A 25,141-nucleotide genomic window follows, 5' to 3' on the forward strand; every position below is an offset into this window, starting at 1 on the left:
AAGTTTGCTAGCCGACCTTGACAATTTGAACATAATCAAAATAAATTCATAACTTCATTTGTACATGTCAGAATCGGATGATCTTTAGATCAATCCTACACCTCTTGGAGAGAGGAATCTAAGAAAAATATCAACTATCATAAATAAGATGACCCATGTGGAGTTTGGCCCATAGTTGCCAATTTTAACACTCCCTCTCAACTAGGGAGAAATCCATCTGCTAATTGATTTGCCAATCTGTACTATCTCTGCCATCAATGCACTGCCCTGCACTGCTCTGTTGAACTATGAAGAAGAAGAAGTGATTGAGAATGTATCATACCATTCTCTACAAACCCGAAATCAGTCCCAATCGAAGGAGAGTGTGTCATACCACTCTTACTGACTCGAGGTCAGTTCCAATCAAAAGAGAGTGTCTCATACCACTCTTACTGACCTAAAGTCAGTTTCAATGGATCCTAGATCAATATCGGTCATCCTAGCATAGGGAGTATGGTAGTACACGATGCGTCCATCGGTAGTACTATGGTCCCTATCCTCATTTCCCTACTCATTGGCCAGATGAGAAGTACTTCCCATGCGTCCCAGACTGCATGGGTAGGATGTCTCAGCAGGAGAAGGATGAACCACTCATCCTGCCTACGTGTCGCCAAGGGGTATGGCAGGAGAAGGTTGGACCACTCATCCTGTACACAACAAACCACTAGGGGAAGGCTGAACCACACACCCTATGGTTGCTCATCGCTCCAAGAAGTACCCCAAGCCCCCCGGAGCTCCTAGAACATCTCATACAGGACCCTCATAAGAAGGTCTCTCCACGACTCCAAGTCGTTCTTGGAAGGCCAAGAACTTGACCTTCCCCAGGGGCTTTGTTAGAATATCGATGACCTGCTCATTAGTCCCAATGTGATGGAGCCTTATTGCTCCTCGTTGTACCATATCCCGGATAAAGTGGTACTTGATATCTATATGCTTAGAGTGATCTTGAAACACGAGATTCTCTGATAATCGGATCCCACTCTGGTTGTCGCAGAGGATCACGGTGGTATCCAGCACATGTCCAAACAGCTCACTGAAGAGCTTCCTCAACCAGAAAATTTCACAAGAGGCCATACTAGCAGCTATGTATTCAGCCTCGATAGTGCTCAAGGCAACCGATTTCTGCTTCCTGCTCTTTCAGGATATCGAAGCAGAACCCAAAGAAAAACAACATCCAGAAGTGCTCTTGTGATCGACCACACTGCGAGCCCAATCAACATCAGAATAACCATGCAGCCTCACATCTACGACAATGTATCTCAGTCCATGAGGGATTGTGCCCCGAAGATATCTAAGAAGATTCTTAGCACCAATCCAATATATATGATGAGGCTCAACCATATATTGGCTCAATGTGTTATTTGCAAAACATATGTCCTGACGAGAGTTCACCAAGAACATCAGTGCTCCTATGAGTTGAGGATACTCAGAAGCATTTCCCAATTCAGGTCCAGCAGCTCTACGACATAACTTCTTAAAGTTAAGTTCCATTGGAGTAGTCACATGCTTGCGGTCCACCATCCCAAATCTTTCCAATATGTTCACAACATATTTTCCTTGAGAGAGGAAAATTTCACCTGGCTTTTGCCAGACCTTCAACCCTAGGAAATAGTGCATTGGTCCTAGGTCCTTCATCTCAAATTTAGAAGCCAACTCCCTCTTACATTTGTGAATGAAAGGGTCTGCACCTGTCAGAAAGAGGTTGTCCACATAAAGTACCGGAATGAGAGGTTTATCATTTTCAACCTTAAAGTAAAGGTTCGGATTGATTTCACTTCTAGTGAATCCTAGCTTCATTAGATAGCTATCGATCCTCTCATACCAAGGCCGAGGTGCTTGCTTCAATCCATAGAGAGCTTTCTTCAACCTGCATACATGAGATTCCTGATCATGAACCTCAAACCCCGCAGTTTGTTCCACATAGACTTCCTTTTTGATTGAACCATGCAAGAAAGCGGTCTTGACATCCATCTGATGTAGCTTCCATCCTTGTGAGGCAACAAGGGCTAATGATCGAGCGGATGGTGGTGTATCGGGCAACAGGTGCAAATATTTCATCGTAATCTACACCTTCCTTTTGAGAGAAGCCTCGAGCAACAAAGTGAGCCTTGAACTTTTAGAGCCACTTAGAGGTGACAACCGATTTGTCCTGGGGTCTAGGGACCACATCCCAAACATCATTCTTCATAATTGACTCGTATTCTTCATTCATAGGATCCTTCCATACTTGATGCTTCACGACTTCTTCAAATGATAAAGGCTCATTTTGAATGATAGTGCTCATGGCGGTCAAATATCCTTGATAACTGTTCGGCTTCTTGCTTTCACGAAAAGTCCCCCTTGGTGCAATGTGTCTCTCGGCATCTTCGAGAGTCTTATTAATCCATGAGGGTCTCCTTTTGGAGGAGGAGGGCTCATGAGGAGGAGGATCAATAGGATCCATAGGTTCATCAACATTAGGCATCGTTTCGTCTTCTTTTGCACCTTGATTTCCGGAGGAGGAGGATCAATAGGATCCATAGGTTCATCAACATCAAGCATCGTTTCGTCTTCTTTTGCACCCTGATTTCTAGTGTCAGCTTGTCAGCTTCTTTGTCCTTCCTTAAGATAGGAGATTGTTGATCTTCCTGAGGGCCTTATCTTCGTTGAAGGTGACATCATGACTTATCTCAACTTTCTTTTGACCAACCACATAAATTCTATATCCCTTAGAATTTTCACTATAGCCCACAGAGATTCTTTTCGTCCCAGATGCACCCAATTTGCTTCTTTACTCTTTCGGCACATGAAAATATACGGGACTTACAAAAATTCTAAAATGAGAGACATTGGGTTTCTTACCAATGAATATTTCTTCGGGAGTCTTGGAGTCCAATGCTTGATGAGGGCATTGGTTTTGAACATACACGATGATATTTGCAGCTTCAGCCCATAGGAACTTCGGAAGGCCTTGATCATGAAGCATGGCACAAACTGCTTCTACAATAGAGCGATTCTTCCTTTTAGCCACACCATTTTGCTCAGGAGTGTGTGGCGTTGTAGTCTCCCTCTTAATGCTAGCTTCTTTGCAATAATCTTGGAATTCATTGGATTCGTACTTGGTCCCATTACCAGTCCTCAATATCTTGATTTTCTTCTCGGATTGGTTTTCGATCAAGGCGTTGAAGTGTCGGAACCAGGTGAACACATCATCCTTCTTCTTCAAGAAGTAGATCTAGGTCTTGCGCGGATAATCATCCGTAAAGGCGAGATAATATAAGTATCATCCCAAGGAGTTTACGGGCATCATACCAGATATGTCGGAGTGGATCAATTGCAATATATATGTGGTCTTGCTGTTACCTTTGGGGAATAGGCCCCTTGTAAGTTTTCCTTCGGCACACTAGACATACACCTTCATGCTCTACTTTGAAGTCGGGCATATATTTCACCATCTGTCTCACATCGGGTAGGGCCTTATAATGAAGATGGGAAAACCTCCGGTGCCATAGTTCAGATTGTAGAGATGTGTCGCAAGACATGGCTTCCAGTGGACTTCCTCCAACTTGATACAAAGTGTCAACCCTGAACCCAAGACTAAAAGCATTTTTAAAATTTCTTTTTCAAACATGTACCTTTCCATGATGAATGCCACCTTGAATCCTTTGTCCTCCATGGCTGAAATGGACACCAGGTTCTTCTTGAGATCAGGTACATATAGTACTTCTTGCAAATGAATAGTGTTGCCTTGATTCAATTGAAGGGTAACATTCCCTACTCCTTTCACGGGATAGGTGGCATCGTCTCCAAGGATGATCTCCAAGTTTGTCTCCTTTTCTATCAGATTAGAGAGGGCTTCCTTGTATCTGGTGAACCACTATCAATCAGCCAATTTCCCAAAGTGTCCAGAGGAGAGGCAGTGGAGAGGGCCGATATAAGATAGTACTCTTTTTGCTTATTGTTAACAACATTTGATTCTTCATACCTGGAGTTCCTTGATTTCTTGGAGGGTCGACCATTTCCTTGATGTCCCGCATTCCTTTTTCCTTTGCCATTGGACCTGCCATTCCTTTGATTGTGTTGTTGAAGTTGCCCCTGGAATGATTTTGATCATCATCATGCGATGTGTCTCTTCTATTTGGACACTCCGTTGCATAGTGGCCAAACTTATTGCAAACAAAGCCCTTGCCCTTCTTTCCTCCCCTAGATCCAGGCTTTCCATGGAAATGACCTTTAGACCCTGCATTATTTCTCCTTTCGGCATGAGCGGAGAATGCATTGGGGTTGCTTCTTTTAGAAGGCATTTTTTGCTCCACCATTCTTGTTTCTTCTTGAATGCATCTCAACATCAATTTTTCAAACCCTGGAATTCGATCATTGTTGAGGACGGTGGTTCTAAATGCATACCACTCAGGTGGGAGTCCTCCAAGGGTGGTGAGAGTAAGTTCCCTGTTAGGAATGACTTCTCCAATCGAGAGTAGATCATTCTTGATCTCAGTAATCCTAAAGAAATAGGATTGAATATCCTCATCCTTGCCCTTCTTAATATCCTTCAATTTATTCTTGAGAAATAGAATTTGATTAGCATTACTAACCTTGAACATGCTGACCAACTTGTCATAGATCTCCTTGGAGGTCTTCAATTCGGAGATGTAGGCTACTAGATGCTTGTTAATGGAATCCATGATAATCTTCTTTGCTTTGACTTCAGCCCTATTGTATTTGGTCTTCATAGCAGTCGGTGCATTTGAAGGAGGTTCAGGAATTTTACCTTGCACATAGTCCATCTGTTAAATTTGGACAACTAGGTCCAAACTCCATGTTCTGATGCTCAGATTAAGAGGCTAATATTTTTGTTGGATTCCTCTTTCTGAGAGGTGTAAAATCCATATAAAAATAGTCTTAATCCGATGAGCAGAACTTATATTTTGAATTTATTATTCTTAATAAATTATATGTGCAAGGTCAGCCAGTGTTGTAATGTAGGCTCACATGCCCAACAGATGTGTCACACACCCCTCATTGATGGATATATATACAGGAAAAGTTGGAGAGAATTTAATCATAACTCAACTCACATCTTCCTCTCTCATCTTAGAGAGTACGCTACCTGGAGGACGAATTTCAGCCACACGTGGGAAGGACGAAGAGGACAGACCGTACGGATTTTCTGCTGCTAGGGTTTCTGCTGCTAGGGTTTCGCAGAAAGTTTGACCAGCGTTGACTTTGGTCAACGCTTGGTCCAATCAAGCTGAAAATTGGTGGAAAGTTCGATTTTTGAAGGCCGTACTATCTGGCACAAAAATCGAGGTCAAAGGGTTGACCGTTTTGCTGCTGCATTGACTTTTAGCTTGCTGCCCCTGCGTTGACTTTTCAGGACAGCGTTGACTTTTTGTAGAATTGACTTGGGTTGACTCATCTACTAGTTGGAGGGATCTTGTGACACATCTGGGCTGGCTGACCAAAAGAGACTTTGCTGGTTGAAGTATCCTGTTGACCGCCGAAACGAACATACACATTTTTCCTGTTTCTGATTTGTCTTTTGTAAGATCTGCTTATATGTTCTATCTGCATTTTGCTTATCTACTTGTATGATTGCTGTGAGAAAAGTGAAATTGCTCTTAGCATAGAACATCTACAAAATTTTACATGGTATCAGAGCTGAGGTGAAGACAAACTCTATCTATAGCAATCATCATCGAAGGAAATGGATTCCTCTAAGCTTGAATTCAGGGAGAATGACAAGCTGACTGGAAGTGATGACTTCCATGCCTGGAAGATGTTATTAGATCTCAAATTAGAAGATCATGATCTCCTAGATCATGTGACAGGGAAGATTCAAGAACCTCCATCAAATGCCTCTGCTGCTAAACACAAGTATAAGAAGAGAATCAAAAAGGTTAAGAACACCTCTACGTTTGAAGTGTGGATCTGAGGCAAGGATGAGGAGAGTGCAGCCAAGTTTAGGAGAGGTTCTTCTCTGCGTTTTGGTGCAGATTTCTCTGTGGAGAAAGCCACAGCTAGAAGGTACCTAAAGAGCAGATGTGTGGACAGTTTGTGGCATGTCTCCCTTGCTAAACAAAACCACAGATCAGCGGTAAGGTTAAAGGGTTTTCTGTGCATAGTTACAGTATTTGGGTATTCTGTTTTGGGCCGCAGGTGATGATGTTACAGCAGCATGCGTGGAGGTTTGTTGAGAGGCCGAGAGACCTAGTAAGGGTCCTCTCGCCTAGCCGCAGCTCCTAAGGAGACACCGCAGCCCAAACTAAAGGTGTAAACCCTTGTCTAAATGTCAAACTCCTTGCTGTAGCAGATCCGAGATCTGTAGGGTGCCTTGAGGTGGTTTCTTTGGGACATACAACAGCAGATTGGAAGCCTAGAAGGATAGCAAAGGGTGACAAGGGAACACAGTGGTTGGAGGACTGTTGTGGTAGATTTTTGGAGGGTTTTTGATGCCCTAACCAGAGATAAGAAGCTACAGCAGTAAAGCACAGAAATCATGACAAGGAGGCAACAGCAAGGTGGTTGTAGATGACTCCTTGGTAATGTTTTGATTGATAGGTCAATCAGCTTGGAGGATAGGAGCTTATAAAAGGGAGGCAGCAATAGAAGAAGGCTTTTCTGGGATAGTTATGGCTGGGAATTCTTCTAAATAGGAGACATACCTATGGTGAGCTTGCTGCAGTCCTGTAGCAGTTGTTTAGAGGTCTAATCAAGCTTAAAAAGGGTGCAGGAATAGTCATCTAGGAGAGCGAGTTCCCAGATATGATAAAGGGAAGGAAGCTGCATCAAATTATGTAGTGGGCTGCTGTAGGTTTCAGTTGAAGCCCTAACCTGTAATCAAAGCTCAGTCCATGAACAACAGTGACAGGATGGAAAAGTATCCCAATTGGAGCATGTCTTTATTCGAGGCAGCAAAGTCAGGTTTATGGTTATACCTGATATGCTTAAGAATGCTCCTATGTTCAGGCGTCTAGATGCAAGGAAGGTGTATGTAAGGGCTGTGCTGAAGGAAAACATACAAGGGGACCTTTCCCCTCAAGTGTCACAAAGACATCTGAGATATTGCAACTGGTCCATTCTGATCTTTCTGGTATGTTGCCTGTAACATCCCTGGGGGGATGTTCTTACTATATGACATTTACTGATGACTTCTCTCGCAAAACCTGGATATACTTCTTGAAAAAGAAGGATGAGGCTTTCATGTGGTTCCGTACCTTCAAAGCCTTGGTGGAAAATATGACCGGAAAGAAGATCAAGATTTTGAGGACTGACAATGGCACTGAATATGAGTCAAATGAGTTCAAAGACTTTTGCAGAGAAGCTGGCATTAAGAGGGAGACTACCATTGCACTAATAGATGGAGTTCTCCCTAGTTGAGAGGGAGTGTTAAATTTGGACAACTAGGTCCAAACTCCATGTTCTGATGCTCAGATTAAGAGGCTAATATTTTTGTTGGATTCCTCTTTCTGAGAGGTGTAAAATCCATATAAAAATAGTCTTAATCCGATGAGCAGAACTTATATTTTGAATTTATTATTCTTAATAAATTATATGTGCAAGGTCAGCCAGTGTTGTAATGTAGGCTCACATGCCCAACAGATGTGTCACACACCCCTCATTGATGGATATATATACAGGAAAAGTTGGAGAGAATTTAATCATAACTCAACTCACATCTTCCTCTCTCATCTTAGAGAGTACGCTACCTGGAGGACGAATTTCAGCCACACGTGGGAAGGACGAAGAGGACAGACCGTACGGATTTTCTGCTGCTAGGGTTTCTGCTGCTAGGGTTTCGCAGAAAGTTTGACCAGCGTTGACTTTGGTCAACGCTTGGTCCAATCAAGCTGAAAATTGGTGGAAAGTTCGATTTTTGAAGGCCGTACTATCTGGCACAAAAATCGAGGTCAAAGGGTTGACCGTTTTGCTGCTGCATTGACTTTTAGCTTGCTGCCCCTGCGTTGACTTTTCAGGACAGCGTTGACTTTTTGTAGAATTGACTTGGGTTGACTCATCTACTAGTTGGAGGGATCTTGTGACACATCTGGGCTGGCTGACCAAAAGAGACTTTGCTGGTTGAAGTATCCTGTTGACCGCCGAAACGAACATACACATTTTTCCTGTTTCTGATTTGTCTTTTGTAAGATCTGCTTATATGTTCTATCTGCATTTTGCTTATCTACTTGTATGATTGCTGTGAGGAAAGTGAAATTGCTCTTAGCATAGAACATCTACAAAATTTTACACCATCACTTCTTTTCCTTCCAAGGTCAAATCAAGAGACATCTTCCATCCATGATAGTCAGATTTATCATGGAGCTTGTCTTCAGCCGGGAAGTAGGATGAGGAACCCATTGGACCTTTTGTCCTTGTCCAACTGTCTTTGGTGATTGCTTTTTCACTCTTGCTTGGGCTTTGTCTTCACCTCAACTCTGATTCCATGTTAATTTTAGGTAACAATGGTATGCAATTTTACTTCAATTTCTTTATTAGCCCAATATCAATATTTAGATTAGCAATCAGAACAACATGATAGTAAAATGCAGATAGAACATAAACATAAACAGTGGAAGATAAGAGGACAGAAGATGTGGCACCAGCTATGGACAAATGCCGATGTGGGGAAACCCTTGATCAAATCTTCTTTTAGTCTTCAATAGTTCAACAGAGAGAGCTAGTACAATTTACAAATCTGATAATTTATAATAGCAGCAAAAGAGCCCTAACCAAAAAAGTGAACGCTGGTCAACATGGCAGATTTGACCCTCAGCAAATCGGTCAACTTCAGTCAACTTCAGTTTCCAAACAGCAAGATAAAACAACTCTCAAAACAATCAAGTTCAACCTAGTCAAATTTTGGACAAACAACGCACTTGCAGTCAGCCCTAGCTGCAGTCAACGCTGGTCAACAATCAACATTTAGCCTCGATTTATGTGCTGAGAAATACGACCAGTCCAAACAGAGATAGCCCTTACAAAAATGCAGTCAAAGGAGGTCAACGCATGCTGGTCAACGCTTGGTCAAACTATCCAAAAATTCGGTCTCCTGAAATTTCGGCGTCTTGAAATTTCGGGCGTGTGGAGAGAGAGAGACCTAGAAATCTGTACCCAATCAATGAGGAGAGAGAGAGAGAAGTGTGACGATGAGTGTGTCCAAATGAGGCTAAGTCACCTTCTATTTATATGCAACATTGAGGATGAATAGATGTGACTGTTGGGCTTCTGAGCCTACATAAGTTTGCTGGCCGACCTTGACAATTTGACCGTAATCAAAATAAATTCATAATTTCATTTGTACATGTCAGAATCAGATGATCTTTAGATCAATCCTACATTCTCTCGGAGAGAGGAATCCAAGAAAAATACTAGCTGTCATAAATAAGATGACCCATGTGGAATTTGGCCCTAGTTGCCAATTTTAACATTTTTCCACTCTTTTTCATATGCCTTTTGCCTTAAATTGATTTTTCTTCATAACCGCTTAGGGCTCTAGGGGATGAGAGCATGATGTGTAGGGTATAACTGTGGATACCCCCTTAAGGTGGGGCAGTTCATTGCCCACCAGGGGTTGGGACAATCATGGGTTCCTTAATGATGTAAAGGGGCTAATATGAGAAGCCCTAGGAACCATGTTGATGACCATAATGATAGGGGTAGAGCTCATGCCTAGCTTTTGCCCACATGCTAAATTTGTGTGTCTCGACCATATTTTGCATTTTATGGTACATTTCCTGTTGAGAGTGGCCAAATTATGCTCTTTACTTTTAGCTGCATTGACCTCTGGGGCATTGTTCCAGGCCTGACCCAAGGTGTGGAGAAGGGCAGGGGTAAGCTAACTCCTTCTGGACCCAGTGGACAAATGTGGACTTGGATGGGAAAAGCGATGAATGGGGTTATAATAAGCGGAAGGGAGGTGATTTCTATGGTATCGGGAAGCAAGACTACGCAACCAAAATCAGAGTTTCCCATGTAGTGCCATCCCTAAAGCTAGTAGCCAGTAAAGGAGATCCCACGGGACTAGGATACAAGGTTAACAATCAAATTAGGCATAATAGACAAGAGTACAGACCTAGCCCACTCTTTCTGCCTAATCCCCCCACTAATCCATGCCAAAAGTGTCCATGATAAGTAAACAAAAATACCCAAGTACACAATGAAAGGCCATACCTTCGGGTTTGGAGGGCCCACCTTCAAACATACGATCATAACAGGTGGGCGAGGGACCACATGGCTGGCTTAGGTGGTGGAGATAATGGCACATCGAGCTATCTGGTGGCCGCAAGGGGCTGCTGGCTGCCGAGTGAAGACCATCTAGGAGAAAAATTTTCTCCTATGGATACTACCCACAGGTGGTGGTTAACAAGAACAATGAAAGCATCCCTCCTATTATATATTCTACATATTTAATCATTGCTTCTATTTTGTAGTAGTTCTTTATGGCTTTACATCATGTATATTTCTTGCAGAACTCTACGATTGCCATCAGAGTGCTACTCTTTCTAATATTTTTTGGCAAAATCTCTATGGAAAGCAACCCTGTGTACTCTATATATCATGGACATTTTAGTATCCATTGGTAGATGCTAATCATTGATGTCTATTATTTTCTCCCTTTTTGCTGCATTTGGTGGTGTTGTCCATGTAAGCAATGTTGCAAAGTGCTGGATGGTGGTGTTATCGATATAAGCAATGTTGCAAAGTGCTGGATGAGATGTTGAAAAATAAATTATATTAATTTCCATGATATACTAAAAGCAAAGTTCAAATGGTGTAGAAGTTGATAATTTGGCAGTTGATACATTGTGAACATGAAATGATATTTTGGCATAAAATTGAAGTTGTTAATTTCATTCATTTTCAAATGATACAATATGTGAGAGAAACTGCTCATTTTTTCATTTTAAAAATAGTCACCTTCCATCATGCTTACTTCCCTAGTTTGTAGTGACAATATTGGTGTTTTAAACAGGATGGGCAATACTTACGAGCATCAGACCCAGCTTATGAACAGGTCCTGGATTCACTGGCCATGGTTGCACGTCACACTCCTGTGCAACTATTGGAAGCACTTAGTAAATGGAGAGAGAGGTAATGTACATTCCTTGTTACGAAGAAATACCTTTCGAGTCTTTCCATTCCTTTTGCACATTTTCAGGTCCATCCTATAATTATATGTATCCAAGCTGTGTAAAATAGGTCTTAGTTTAATTAGTAATACATGTCTTATTAAGGTGGATTAACATTATCCTATATTTTGATTTGTCTGTTAAATTGTTCCCTAGTGCTAGATGTGGTTTCATAACTCCTGTACTTATTCTAGTTGTCAAAGAATATAAAAAACAAGGAAATAACAGGCAAGCTGAAATTCAACAATTGAACATATGTTGAGGCAGAGTGCAGTGTGCATAGTTAATTACACACTCATAACTAAAAATCATATAATAAATCTGAAATAGCTATTCAGTAAACAGGTTGATTCAGCAAATGTATCATGCCAGTCATTCATATTTCGGTTTCCTAATTAAAAAATCTCTCATTTTATCTGGATGGTATTTGAGTAATGAGGGTTAATCATCAGATATTAAATATTTAAATGCGTGAATTTATCTTTCTTGATATCAATATACTATCCTGATAGCATGTATATTTTTCCATGTAACTGGTAGTTAAACAGCGTATTATTATAAGCTTAGGCTGCAAAGGATTTTGGTTCTTTTTTGCAAGAGCATTGATTTCTAAGTTTGTTAGTGCATAGCTTTTCTAGACTTTGATTCTAGACACTGTCCTTGCCATATGGTTTGAGCATTAATTTGAGTTTCTCTTACATTATGATATCCATCAATTGTTGAATTTTTGTCGCTATGGTTGGTCTTCATAAATTGATTTAGCCCTCAAAATATGAAAGAAAAGATAAATATAAATGTACACTTCAAGCTGGCTTCAAAAGAGGAAAATTGAATTTTTGAAATTCAAATTATTCTTGCCTCCAAGATCAAGTCGGCCAGCCCCAAAGGTTCAAGTTGGCCTGACCCTTTGACTCACCTATTCAGGCTTATTGATTTACTATATAAAGGCAACTCGTTTTCCTCATTTGTACACCAATTCGGATCACTCATTTCATATACATATTATTCTGCTCATGCGAAGGAAATAGAGAGATAACAGACTGAGTTTATGGGCAGACTGAAGTTCTCTGAGGCAGACAGTTCTCTGAGGCAGACTGAAATCTCTGAGGCACAGCTCATGGAATTTCTAAGGCTATCTCAGTAGGCCGAATCTATCTCTGTTTGATCAGGTTTGACCTGGGTTTGTCTGTGGTTAGTTTGAACTTGTTCTGATTGGAAAGATCAGATTGTATCTCTTGTTGAATAGAATAATTTCAGGTTGATCCGGGTGACCGGTGTTGAAAATATAGCTATGGTAGTCTTCATGAAATATTTATTTTCATTGTAACTTGAAAAATGAATTATTATTTCCTTCTAGCATGTTCTTCATGGTCAAAATAAATTTTGTAAGCCATATTTTACATGGCATTGAAATAAGGAAAATTATTTTGTGATTTACGAAGGGCTCCGCAAGTGCAAGTCAGTCCTTCTAGACAGTCAAGTCGGCTTGCTCTCGTTGGCACCCCTTTGGATCGCCTTGATGACTATATAAAGAGGCTACTCACTCTCCTTGTCATGCATTCACCTCTCAAGCATACCTATTTGTCCTACTCAAGCGAAGGTGTTTTAAGAAGCAATTTAAAGTCTATTCAAGCAAGAAAGTCTCTCTCTCTCTCTCTCTCTCTCTTGCTAAGGTCTAATTCATTGTTTGACACTTGTAGCAGTGATCCGAGAGTTTGATCTGAAGCCCTGTGGCATAGTTCTGACTTCTGGTGGCTTGATCTAAAAGTTTGTGCCACAGATCTGACTTCTGTTGGCAGATCCAAACTCTGTGATATAGATCCAAGCTCTGTGGTGGCAGATCTGAGCTCTGTGGTGGCAAATCCAAATTCTCTGATATAGATCCGAGCTATGTGGTGGCAGATCCAAGCTCTGTGACACAAATCTGAGCACTGTGACATAGATCTGAGCTCTATGGTGGCATATATGAGCTTTGTGACAAGGATCCGAGTTTTGTAGTGGCTGATTCGATCTCTGCGGTGGTAGATCCAAAATGTTTCTCTGTTATCAGTCCGAGATCTATTATTGGTTTGAAGTCCAATCTCAAGGAAGGGCACATTCCAGTCTTGTGAGAAGATCAACCTTTCCTTTGTGATCTTTGTTGGACATTCAGTTGTGGAAACCTTGCACTTGTGGAAGTCTTCTTGGGTCAGTATAGTCCTTGTCTTGATGTATTTGGAAGGATCTCTCTAAGAAGGATTTGGTTGGGTTTTCCCCTTGTGGGGTTTTGCCCTGGTCTTGGACCTAATTTCTGGTGTCCCTTATTGTGCATTGTGATCTCTGCTTTCTCCGTACTATTGTTGGTTAATTTCTGAAGTATAATTATTTGAAGTTCAGAAAATATTGCTTGTACTACACTGTACTTGGATTTTTAACAACCGGAACAATAAGAAACGAGCTGAGAGCCAGAGTATTTCAGATAACAGAGCAGTGAGACATCGGGTTTCATCTCAACTCCCCACTTGGGAGGCCAACTGGTATCCTCGAAATCGTTACAGATGTGCTGAAGAGCACATCAGTTAACTCACGCCCAAAATGTCAGCGGGACTAGTTCCCGACGGGTTCCTCCCTAGCCCTATCGGAGTAGCTAGACACTTATTCATAGCTTTTTTCCTTTGGCCTCGGATGTTAGGAGTATCCCTCGCTCCTACATCCCCCATCGAATGTAGTGGTACTTGATCTCAATGTGCTTTGACCTATCATCACAATCAGCTCCAACACCTGATCAAACAATCCCGTGAAAAGTTTCTGAAGCCATATTGCTTCTCAACTCGCCAGACTAGTTGCAATATAGTCAACCTTTGTAGTGCTGAGTGCGACATATGTCTGCTTCCTACTCATCTAGCATATCATAGCAGAACCCAAATTGAAGCAACATGTTGATGTGCTTTTCTTGTCTTTGACACTTCCTGCCCAATCGAAGTTTGAGTATCCCTGCAACTATACTTCACCATTTGAGACATATTTCAATCCATAACTGACCGTACCATTCAGATATCTCGGTTCTCAACACATGCTTTGTCACAATCCAATGTACATGCCTAGGTTCAACCATGAACTGGCTCAGAGTGTTCATTACAAGGGAAATATAAGGTCTGGTATTAACCAAATACATGAAGTATCCGATCAATTGCCAATACATAGAGGGATCCACCAAATTTGAGTCAGAGTCACTTGGCTTCTTCAGATTGGTCACCATGGGAGTGGCCACACACTTGCAATCCATCATCCCAAATCTCTGAAGGATCGTAATAATATACTTCCCTTGACCAAGGAAGATCTCACTTGGCTTCTGCCACACTTCTAATCCCAAGAAGTAATGCATCAAACCTAGATCCTTCATCTCGAACTCAGAGGTCAACTCCCTCTTACATTGATCAATGAGATTTTCTACTCTTGTCAAAAAACAAGTCATCAACATATAACAACAAGATCACAGGCTCACCTTTAACAACCTTGTAGTAAAGATTGGGATCAACATCACTCTTGGTGAAACCAAGACTCATCAGGTATCCATCAATTCGAGAATACCAAGCCCAAGGTGCCTGCTTGAGTCCATACAAAGCCTTCTTCAGTTTGCAGACATGAGACTCCTCATGTACTTCAAATCCCTGAGGTTGCTCTATGTACACTTCTTCCTCAATCACTCCATTGAGGAAAGCGGTTTTCACATCCATCTGATGCAATTTCCAACCCATAATAGAAGCAATAGAAATAATAGTTCTAATAGAAGTGTATCTGGCGACTAGAGCAAATGTCTCTTCATAGTCCTCTCCCTCTTTTTGGGAGAATCCTCTTGCCATGGATCTCGCTTTGTACTTCTCTATGTTGCCATCTTTCGCATGTTTGATCTTGTAGATCCACCTGGAAGTCACCATTGACTAACCCTCAGGTCTCAGTACAATTTCCCACACATCATTCTTCATGATGGACTAATATTCCTCCACCATGGCATCCTTCCAAACTTGCTGGCCTGTTGCCTCCTTGAGTTGGATGGCTTAGAATGAATGTTGTAACTCATCAATGCTGCATATTCTGAGTACTTCTTTAGACATTTGCTTTCCCTAAAGGTGCCTCCGGGCATTGCATGCCCCTCTCCATCCTTCAATGTAGTTCAAAGTCATGCAAACCTCTTCTTGGATTTTGGAGCAATGACCCTAAGTGGGTCCACTGGTTCAATGGACCCTTTTGGGTCTTCCTGATGATCTAAAGGATGTTCCATAGGTACAAAAGGACCTGAACCCACATCCTTGGGAGCCTCTTGCTCCTCATCATCAATATCCATTTGAGATCCTTTGGATCTCTAGTAGGTTGCATCCTTCCACTCTACATGACTGTTTGCTCCCTCTGAACTAGAAGCTCTTCCGGTCATTTGGCACAATTCTAGATGTTTGTACAATTTCTCCCTGTTGAACACAAATCACTCTTGCTGAGTTATGCTCAATCCTGGGAGAATCCTCTGAGATGCCCTTTAAATCTCCTAGGTTAATTTTTTATGAACACTAGTGGATCTATTTCGCTATTACCTGATACATATTCTCCAACCATTTACTCATATTGGTGATATGAGGTTGAATCTCTCCTCATATTAAAATTTGTATTTTAATCCATTGGAATTAGGCTACAACCCACCCACATAGTGTTTGGCTTTGTTAAATTGTTCATAATTTATGCTATTCTTTGCATAAATTTAGGTAGAAGTAAAAAGTAAATATGCAGTACATTCTTCATATTTAGGTAATTAAACATATTTATCGGGAATTACTTCCCACCATAATTTATGCTCTAATAACATGTTGATTTTGTAGTGCTAATTAGAGAGGCACAATTTTCTCCAATTGATAGTTAATTCCAAAGATATATGATATTAGATTAACACACTCATCACTCACATTTTTCTCTCTCTTTCACACATAGGAAGTAATCCGAGGAAGAGGCCGTAGTTTCCAAGTAGTCAAATTTCCGAGACAATCAATATTTGAATAGTTGAATTTTCCGAGTGTAATTACGTAATGATGTTATTGAGTGTGTTAAAGTAGTATCATATATCATTGGAAGTAATTATTAGTTGCAGAAAAATTGTGCTTCTCAAATTAGCACTAGAAAATCAACACAAGATCTTCTAGAAGGGAGATTAGGGTTAGGCATTTGGGCTTCATGAAGACTATAAAAGATGCCTACCAAAGAGGTGAATATACAAGAACAAAAGAGAGGCAACTACAACATTTTTGGGAAAGCGATTTTCTCAAGGAGCGAGTGAATTCTTTGGAGTGTGAGGCTCAGTTTCGACTGAGGAGAAGGAAGAAGAATACAGGGATAATTTCGGGGTGTTTCCAGGAGGCCAATTTGCTAGAGTTGAGTTGCGAGTGCACAAAGGCCAAGTGAGAGCTAGGTGCAGAGGTTGATTTTCTGGTGAGAGGTGGGCAATTTTCTCCAGGCCTATTTTTTTTGGAGGTTGATTTCCAATTGGTTGATTTTCCTTGGGATGAATTATTCTAGTGGGGCTGAGTTGTTGCTTCCAATCACTATATTTTTATTTGTAAATTCTCTATGGCTTGAAACCTAGATTTTCCAAATTAGTAAATGACAGAGAAGTGTTGTGGGTGAATTATTTCTATTGAAGTGTGTGATTGATCTCTTCGATTTATTTCCGTTGCATATATTTCTAGATGTTAAAATACTCGTGATTTTATCTTTTGGTAATTCAAGATTTATTTTGTTAATTGAATAAATTGTTGGGAATAAATAATTGTTCTGAGAAAATAAATCTAGGCTGGTATTGGGAGATTTAACATGGTATCAAAGCTTTCTAGATAACTTTGAGAGAGAGATCTGAGATCACTAGGGTTTGCTGCAACCAATTTCTCTTGTTTACGACAACAAAATTATTTTAAAATTTTGTAGCTGGGTTTTGTGGTTGTGGTTGATTTGTAAAGATGGCATCACTAAGTAGTTTGAGATATGAAGACAGGTTAGACGAGGCTACTAATTTCAGTCCCTAGGAGTGAATTACCATGATTTTGAAAATGAATGGTTTGTGGGATTTTGTGAACACAGACATTCAAGTTCCTTTAGATCCAAACCTTATAGTGGAGCATAATCCCAAAGATATGAAAGCAAGGTGTATAATTTTAGATGGTGTGAGGGATCACATATTCCTCACATATCAGGAAAGGACACCAGACGTTAGGGGTGGGTAGCTTTGGCCGGGTAGCCTCCTAGATCAACTTATTTGTCCATCTTGCTCTCCTTCTCCCTGTGCTGGGAGTCATTGGCTGAGTGGGCTCTACTCTCTCCTCCAACTGCGTGTTCCCTTCATCCTTATGCTGCTTGGCCTACCAATCAACATGTACAACTGTAGTATGAGGTGTTGGCTAAGCTTCTTGCTTGGGAGCCTGCTTCTTCTCCTGCTGCACTGTAGCGTGCTCTTGCTCTAAGGACTTACTCAAAGCCCGTTCCTCCTCAAACGTATTATCTCTCTTGATGACTATCTTCTTGATTGTTGGTATATATATCTTGTATGCCTTGGATGTCTCTCTGTATTCCACGAAGATGCCCTTCTCTGTTTTGGGCTTTGACCTCTTCCTTTTCTCTCTTGGTACATGGTAGTACACCAGGCTACCAAATATCCAAAAATGTGACACATCTAGTTTCTTCTCGGTAAAAGCGTCCTTTGGTGTAACTTGCCCAATGCTTTGTGTGGGTTCCAGTGCTGCAAGAAAATTGTTGTGTTGCATGCTTCAACCCAAAGAAACTTGGCCAACCTCTAGTCATGCAACATGGCTTTGTTCTTGCGCTTTGCTACCTGTTCTTCTAAGGATTATATGGTGTAGTCAACTCGCTCTTGATGCCCTCCTTGGCACACAACTCCTGGAATGCGTTTGAAGTGTACTCACCGCCATTGATAGATGTCAGCGCATTGATTTTCTTGCGAGCCTGGTTCTCAACCAAGGCCTTGTACTCCAGAAACTTCGAGAAGACCTCATCCTTATTTTTCATGAAAAATATCCAGGTCTTCCTCGAGTGATCATCTATGAAGGTGACACACTGTACCCACTAAGGGATACTGTAGAGAAAGGACCACAAACATCTAAATGAACAAGGTCCAAGATACCCTTAGCCCTGCTATCTTTGCTAGGAAAGGAGGTTTTGGCATACTTGCCAAGTGTGCAACCCTTCCACACCTCATGTTGATCCACACTACATTGTGGCAGTCCTGTCGCTATCTCCTTAAGAATCTTCAACATGCTATGGTGTAGATGCCTTGTGTGCCAATGCTACAACTCCCCAAGCTCGCTGTTTGAGTCACAACTCCCTTTGCTGGTTAATGATGCAGTTGTCTGAAATTGCAATTTGCATAGGCTCTTTTGCCTAACCCAATCTTCTTAGCCACTTTGGAGTTTGAGGGTTTTATAAAAACCCTACCCTATCTGAAGGTCACCTCGTACCCCTTATCCTCCAATGTTGAAACTAAAATGAGGTTCTTCTTGAGCCCAGGTACGTAAAGGACATCTCTAAGATACAAAGGGTTTCTAGACTCCCTCTCAAATTGAATTATACCAGTACCCTCGACTCGGTACTTCCCATCATCTCCCATCTCAATATCGAATTGCATGTCCCTTTCTAATAGTTTGTTGAAATACTTCTTGTTTCCTGTCATATGACAAGACACACCACTGTCCACATACCATAAATTGGTAGCCACTGAGCTTGCCATGCAAGCAATGAGTGAAAACTCCTCCTCAAAATGAGAAGAAAACTCATCTATCTTTGTAGAGGCTGCTACTTGGTCCTTCTTGGACCCTTTCTTCCTGTTAGGGCATTTAGTAGCATAATGCCCAAATTGGTGGCACGAAAAGCACTTGATCTTGTTGAGATCCTTTTTCTTCTTCTCGCCCTTGGAGCTCGGCTCTCCACCACCACTGCTCTTTTTGCCTTTGGATTTGTGCCCTTTGCTGGCTAGGGCAAAGTTTTGTTCATCTTACTTAGTTTGAACATGAGACCTAACTTGTCTGCAAATCTCCTCTTGGACACAGTTACCCCATAATTGCTCCCAATCTAGAAGCTTTTCTTTGGCACAAATCCCATTTGTGAAGGCTTGCCATGACTTGGTGAAACCCAACAGAGCAAAAATCACCAGAGTGCTATCTAGAACTGTCTCTCCTACACCAACCAACTCTTCCTTTACTTGGGAAAACTTGGTGAGGTAAGACACCACAAAATTTGACTTGGTCATTTTAATATTCCTGAGCTTGTCCTTCAATACCAATTTCTTGGCCTCACTCGAACCTTGATAGAGACCAATGATGGCTATCCACATGGATTTGGCTGTCTTCTTTCTATTTAGGTGATGAATAATGTGGTCTTTGACTCCCTCCAAGATGATTCTTCTTGCGTTGGCATCCTTCTTGTTATGTTGAGCCAACTGCTTAGGGTTAGTGGGTGTAGCTAGGACGTTATTAACAAAATCCCATGCCCCTTGCTCCTTGAGACCATTGCTATCCCTTCATGCCACGAACGGAAGTTGGACACATCGTCCAATTTGTCTTCAAATTTGAGATCTTGATATGCTATATTTCCAATTCACAATGCTCAAAGACAATGCAGACTGCCCAAAAACCCTAGCAGCCAAATCAATCCGATACAACATGCTCCCTCTGAATTGTAGAACCTGCTCCTGAAGATAAAAAATGTGTTTGGTCTTCAATCAGAGGCTATGCTCTGATACCATGTTAGATTCCTTAAAACCTAGTAACTGATTCATAATTTTCTAAGTGTAAAACCAGAAATACAAACAACTGCTATACTGGAAACTTAAATTGCAAATACACTGAGTTTTCTAACTTAGAATGCACAATATAAATAATAAATCAGAAGACAAACACATTGAACACAAGATATACCCAGGAAACCCCAACTCTGGGCAAAACCTGCAACTTTATGTGTCTTTTATTATCTTTAGCAAAAGGGTTTTCTTCTGAAAATTACAGCAAGGGAGAACTTCCCTTTCATCCCAAGAAAACAACTAATCAACCTCCAAGATAACTCTATCTACCTTCTACGCACTTGATTTGCTGAAAGACCACGCAAATCTGCTTATCTGTGGATGTGTGCGAGCACAAACCTCTCCTACTCGTGCACACGTGTGAAATGGAGATTGCATAAATGCTATCTGAGCTAAAGCAATTTGGCCCTCACTCGATCTGTTCTTCCTGGATGCGGAACCACTGTAATCTGCTGAACCCTAGCCTTTTCCTCTCGCTGATCTGATGCAATGCTTGTGATCAACTGACTTGCCACTTACTCTTTGTATCTCTTCAACCTCAACACTAACATCTCTCTCAACGATTGAGATTAAATCATGATGAAGGGCTAAGATTAAATCATAAGTTAACTTAGGAGTTAATAACTTTTCCTACGTCCAAATTTAGGAAATAGTTAAATAAATTAATATTCTGCCAAATTCGCTGTCTTGTGGGTCCCTTTGCTAGCCTTAACACTTAGGCAAGCAGAACCCTTACTTCTCTACTCCAATCAAGAAAGTGGCAAAGGAAATTGAAATAAGGGTGATTTGAGAGATGAAAACATGTGTAACATGGGAATAAGAGGATTTTTTATTCTTATTCAACAACACACCAACAAGATGTATTGACAAAGAAAGAAGATGTTGGAGTGATGCCCACAACTTTGCTTGATAAAGGGAAGGAAGGATGGTTAGTGTTACCCACCCAAAGTGGCTAAACCCATAGGATAACTTTTCTCTACTCTTTTGTCTGCTCACCAGCCAGTAGCCCTATGATGGCTCACAAATAGCTTTGCATCAGAGCTCTCCTTCTATGCTTCGGCCAATGCTCTCTCCCATTTGGCATGTTTCTTGAAGGAAGATGGGTCATCTATCAGAAGGTACACTAACCATTTTTGTAATCATGTGCTTTCATTTAATGTTTTGGGGCATACTAATATGGATCACAGGCCAAGCTAGATGATTGACCGCTCTTGATTGTACCCTTGTTCCCATGCTTCACTTGGGAGGTTATCCTTTGCCCCTAGTCTAGTGTGACCTACCCTTAGGCCCTTCCTTTAGAAGTGGCACTGATAGGAGGCATTGATTGAAGTAGCGTGCCAAAGGTAATCCATACTTACCACATTCATTTTTCTTTTATTATCCACGTCCTTTCTTTGGGTTAATTGTCACGACTTATTTGTCATTGGGACTAACACCTTATATCCTCATCTCTAAATTAGGGTCTGAAAATTTGAGCTAAGTGGTTAATACAATTGAAAGAATGATAAAAGCGTATGAAGCCACAACTAAAGAAACAAAAATTGCAAAAGATGGTTGGAACATGGTAAGCACGTGGGAAAAATCCTAGGATGAGCTTGACCCTGCTCTACCCAACACCCAACTCCGAAGCATTTCATGTTCTATCAAAAAGGAAATCTTGAGTATCCCAACCCCAATGAGTGAGAAATTGCTACATCCTTAAGGGGTATTGGAAAAACATAAAACAAACTTGGTCTCCTAAGTTGTGCAAGAAAGAAACATGAATCATTAAAATAAAAAGCAAACTATACGGGTGGAAAAAGCAGGCCGAGGAAAGGGGTAACTCATGCCTCCACGATTGCTCCCTCTTCTCATTATAACACTCAGAGATGTTGGACATCCTTCATATGGTATTGTGACTATTGCCATCTTCTTTGAAGTCTTTCTCACTCCGTTACTGTCATTATCACGTGCACCTTTGTATTCATGGGTTTACCTGTGAAATGTCCTTCCCCTTGGGGGTTGGAAGCACCTAATAGGGATAAAAACATGACCATCCCTAACATGTGTGGTAACTTGCTCACAAATTATGAGCTAGAAAAACATTGGAAGACATGGCTTCTGTGAACTATTTTTGTGCCCCTAACATTGAGTATGGTCCACTATGACACTTCACTGGTTCTTGTCCCTAATGATGTTGAGCTCACTTGATCTTCAGGGTATGTTTCACGTCATTCATTACTCATGCAACACAAATACTTTAAAGGATGACTTGACACTTGTCCTACAACTTTTAGAGGACGTTTTTCCCATTGTTGAGAGTAGATATTACCTTGCAGTCGTAGTGTTTCCCTCTTGAGATGAATGTTAAGTTTTGAGGAACCTCCACATGGTTGTACCACCCTTGCTACACTTCTAGACGTTGAAACGTTGTACCAAGAAGCCAAGGTGTTCGCTTATTTGATGATGTGCCTAGATGGACCTATGACACCCCTAGGTTGGCCTTGACCCTGTTTGATGGACGTCGCCTTGTTCTAGAGCCCAAATGATGATGGAGATTGCCAAGATGACTTGGGAGGGCTAACACATCATGTTTATATGGCAATGCTTGTTAGTTTGTGATGGATATGGTAGCATCATATAAGTGTTCTAGTCTCTAAGGTGTCAGAGAGGCTAAGGAACATGTGATCTCCAAAATCTTGAAAAGGTTTCAAGAGAAAACACTTAGAAAACTTTAAATTAATGTAACTGATCAATAATTAAAAAGTTCCTAAGTCTAACGTAGGAAAATTGATTAATTAATGGGTATTAATTGAGGAAATCAATTTTGCTCTAGAGACTTCCAGAAAAATAACTTGATAAAGTCTAAGATGATCTGAGCCATCGATCACGATTAGATATTGGCTGTTGATGCTCCAATGAGAGATTATATGAGCAAGTCTATAGGGTTGGTGATGTACACTATTAACAATTTATATTGAGTGAGCAAGGCAGTTCAAATTACGCAATTCGCAGTGTTCAACAGGGTGTAGTTTGAGCCAAGGGAGAGAGAGTAGTAGGGGTTTGCAGTAAGGAGAATTTTTTGAGAAATTCTCAGCAGGTTTTCTCATTTTTTAGAGGAGGAAAGGGAGGTCAAATTATCTAGTAGGGAGGCCATATTTTGTAGTGCGAGTTGCCTAGTTTGCCAGTGCAGGTTGGCGGAAGGAGGTTCATTCAGTTGCTGGAGCCTGGATCTAGTCTCGGGAGGCAGAGCGAATTCTTTCCAGAGGCAGAGAGATGCAAGACAACTCATCTAGAGGTGTTCAAGAGGCAGAATGAATTTTCTCCAGCGCACAATGCACATTTCTAGTCCAACAATTCGAATTAGTTGGCAAGTGCAAGTTTGTTGGAGAGGTTAGATCGAGTAGCTATGAGGAAAAAGTATTTTCCCAATATTTTTCAGTGGAGATAAATTGCCGCAGGATTGCTGTATGGGCATTCGGTTGTAATTCCCTATTTTTGCTACATAATAATAAAACCCTCATCTATAGCATTGGTTTTCCTTTTTGGGTTTTTTCTGGGGACAATTGTCGAAAAACAATGGTGTCAATTTTATCGTGTGTATGCATCTATTTCTCAATTTCGCCATTTTATTTCTACAACGTATTTTTTAGTGGTGAAGAATTGCAATGTGGATTATTCACTATTTGCTGTCATAATAAATACAAACGACAAATAAACTGTTAAAGTTAGGAGAATAATTTCCAGTTGCTGTAGTTTAAGGAATTTTCACATGGTATCAGAGCCAAGTTGATCAGATCAAAGGCTCTAGGTGAAGGAAGCAAGATTGTGCAGTTTTAAAGGGGGATGTGAAGCACCGGTTTCCAAATTTGCACAGGCCATCTAGGCAGTGGAATTGCAGAGAGGCAAGAAAATCAATCTCCAGTTCAGGTGAAGGAAAAGTTTGATTTTGCCTCAGATCTGTTGCAGCAAGTAGTAGGATTGCCGATAAAGGTTTCTAGTGAGCAGACCGGTGGATTCATAGAGCAAATCTAGCTCAACGATTTTGCAACAAGGGTTTTATAGTTGCAGATCAGTGCAGGGAGGAAGAGAAAAGCACACTGAGAGGGAATTTCCAAAAATTTCAGAGTTTCTAGTTTTTCTAGTTGCAGGAAAGGATGTTGTGATTGCTAGCAGTAGAAGGCCGTAGCAGACTTACCAGTCTAGCCAGTCCAAATTTCAAGGTTTGTAGTGCGTGTGCCAGATCCGGAGAAGGACATTCAAAAGGTAGAGCGATTAACCCAAAAGAAATAGTAGGCAATGCGAATACCGAGAAGGACACTGAAGGCAAGTGTAGGAGTAGATCTGTGCATTTCGAGTAGGGAGTGCGAGTGCAAAAGGAAGGCCAAGCTAGGTTGCTGGAAGGAGGAGGAGATTTCTAGCATATAGTTTTCCAGTTTATTTGAGTTACTCAAAGATGGCCACAACAAGACCCAGAGATCAGGACAGACTTAACAGAGCCTCAAATTTTGGCGTCTGAAAAGCCAGAATGCAATTCCTATTGGATGAACATGGCTTGAAGGAGTTTGTGACAAATGTCATGGTTGAGCCAACCTATGCACAACAGTTGGCAACCTTTAAGAAGGAGATGGCCAAAGCTAAGAGGATGGTCTTAGATGGTGTTCGGGACCATATCGTCCCACATATTGTAGACAAGACAACAAAAAAAGACGTGGGATGCCGACGTAAATCTGTACTAGGATCCATCTGAGAATCAGAAATGATTGTCAAGGAGAAGCTGAGGACAACTAAGATGCAAAAGGGTCAGCAAAGGCATAGTCAAATCTTGAAGGACAGTGCAAAGCTAGTTGCAGTTAGATACTTGAGAGGCAGCTGTAGAGCCAGTTGGGTGCAGTCAGGTACTCAATAGACAATGCAAAGCTAGTTGCATTCAGAGACTCAAGGGACAGGCGCAAAGCCAATTGCAATGACATAGTAGATCACCATGAGTTTGAGACTCAGAGGGAGCCTAGCTTAAGAGGGAGCAGCCCTATGGAAGCTTGATCTTCAAGTTCTGAGGTGTTTAGTACACACAGTTGCAGTGGTAGCAACAACACAATGACAATAATAGAAACACAGGGGCACCAACAGTGTGGGATCAGAGAATTGATTTAGTTACAGTTGGTAGCAAGTGAATCAGAGTATGCGTAGT

The 25,141-nt window shown here is 41.2% G+C and overlaps 1 protein-coding gene across 1 annotated transcript in view; it reads left to right on the forward strand.

Moving 5' to 3' along the window:
• LOC149250251 (uncharacterized) overlaps positions 1–25,141 on the forward strand; it is a 174,205-nt gene that overhangs the window by 12,241 nt on the left and 136,823 nt on the right. Inside the window, exon 2 of the mRNA XM_089453585.1 lies at positions 10,991–11,109. Coding sequence (XP_089309711.1) covers positions 10,991–11,109 — 119 coding nt within the window. The remainder of the gene's footprint in view (positions 1–10,990; positions 11,110–25,141) is intronic.

The sequence above is a fragment of the Pinus tabuliformis genome, chromosome 7, assembly GCF_031772625.1.
Source record: "Pinus tabuliformis cultivar Carrire ecotype Pingquan chromosome 7, CPIR1, whole genome shotgun sequence".
In the NCBI taxonomy this organism is placed as follows: domain Eukaryota; kingdom Viridiplantae; phylum Streptophyta; class Pinopsida; order Pinales; family Pinaceae; genus Pinus; species Pinus tabuliformis.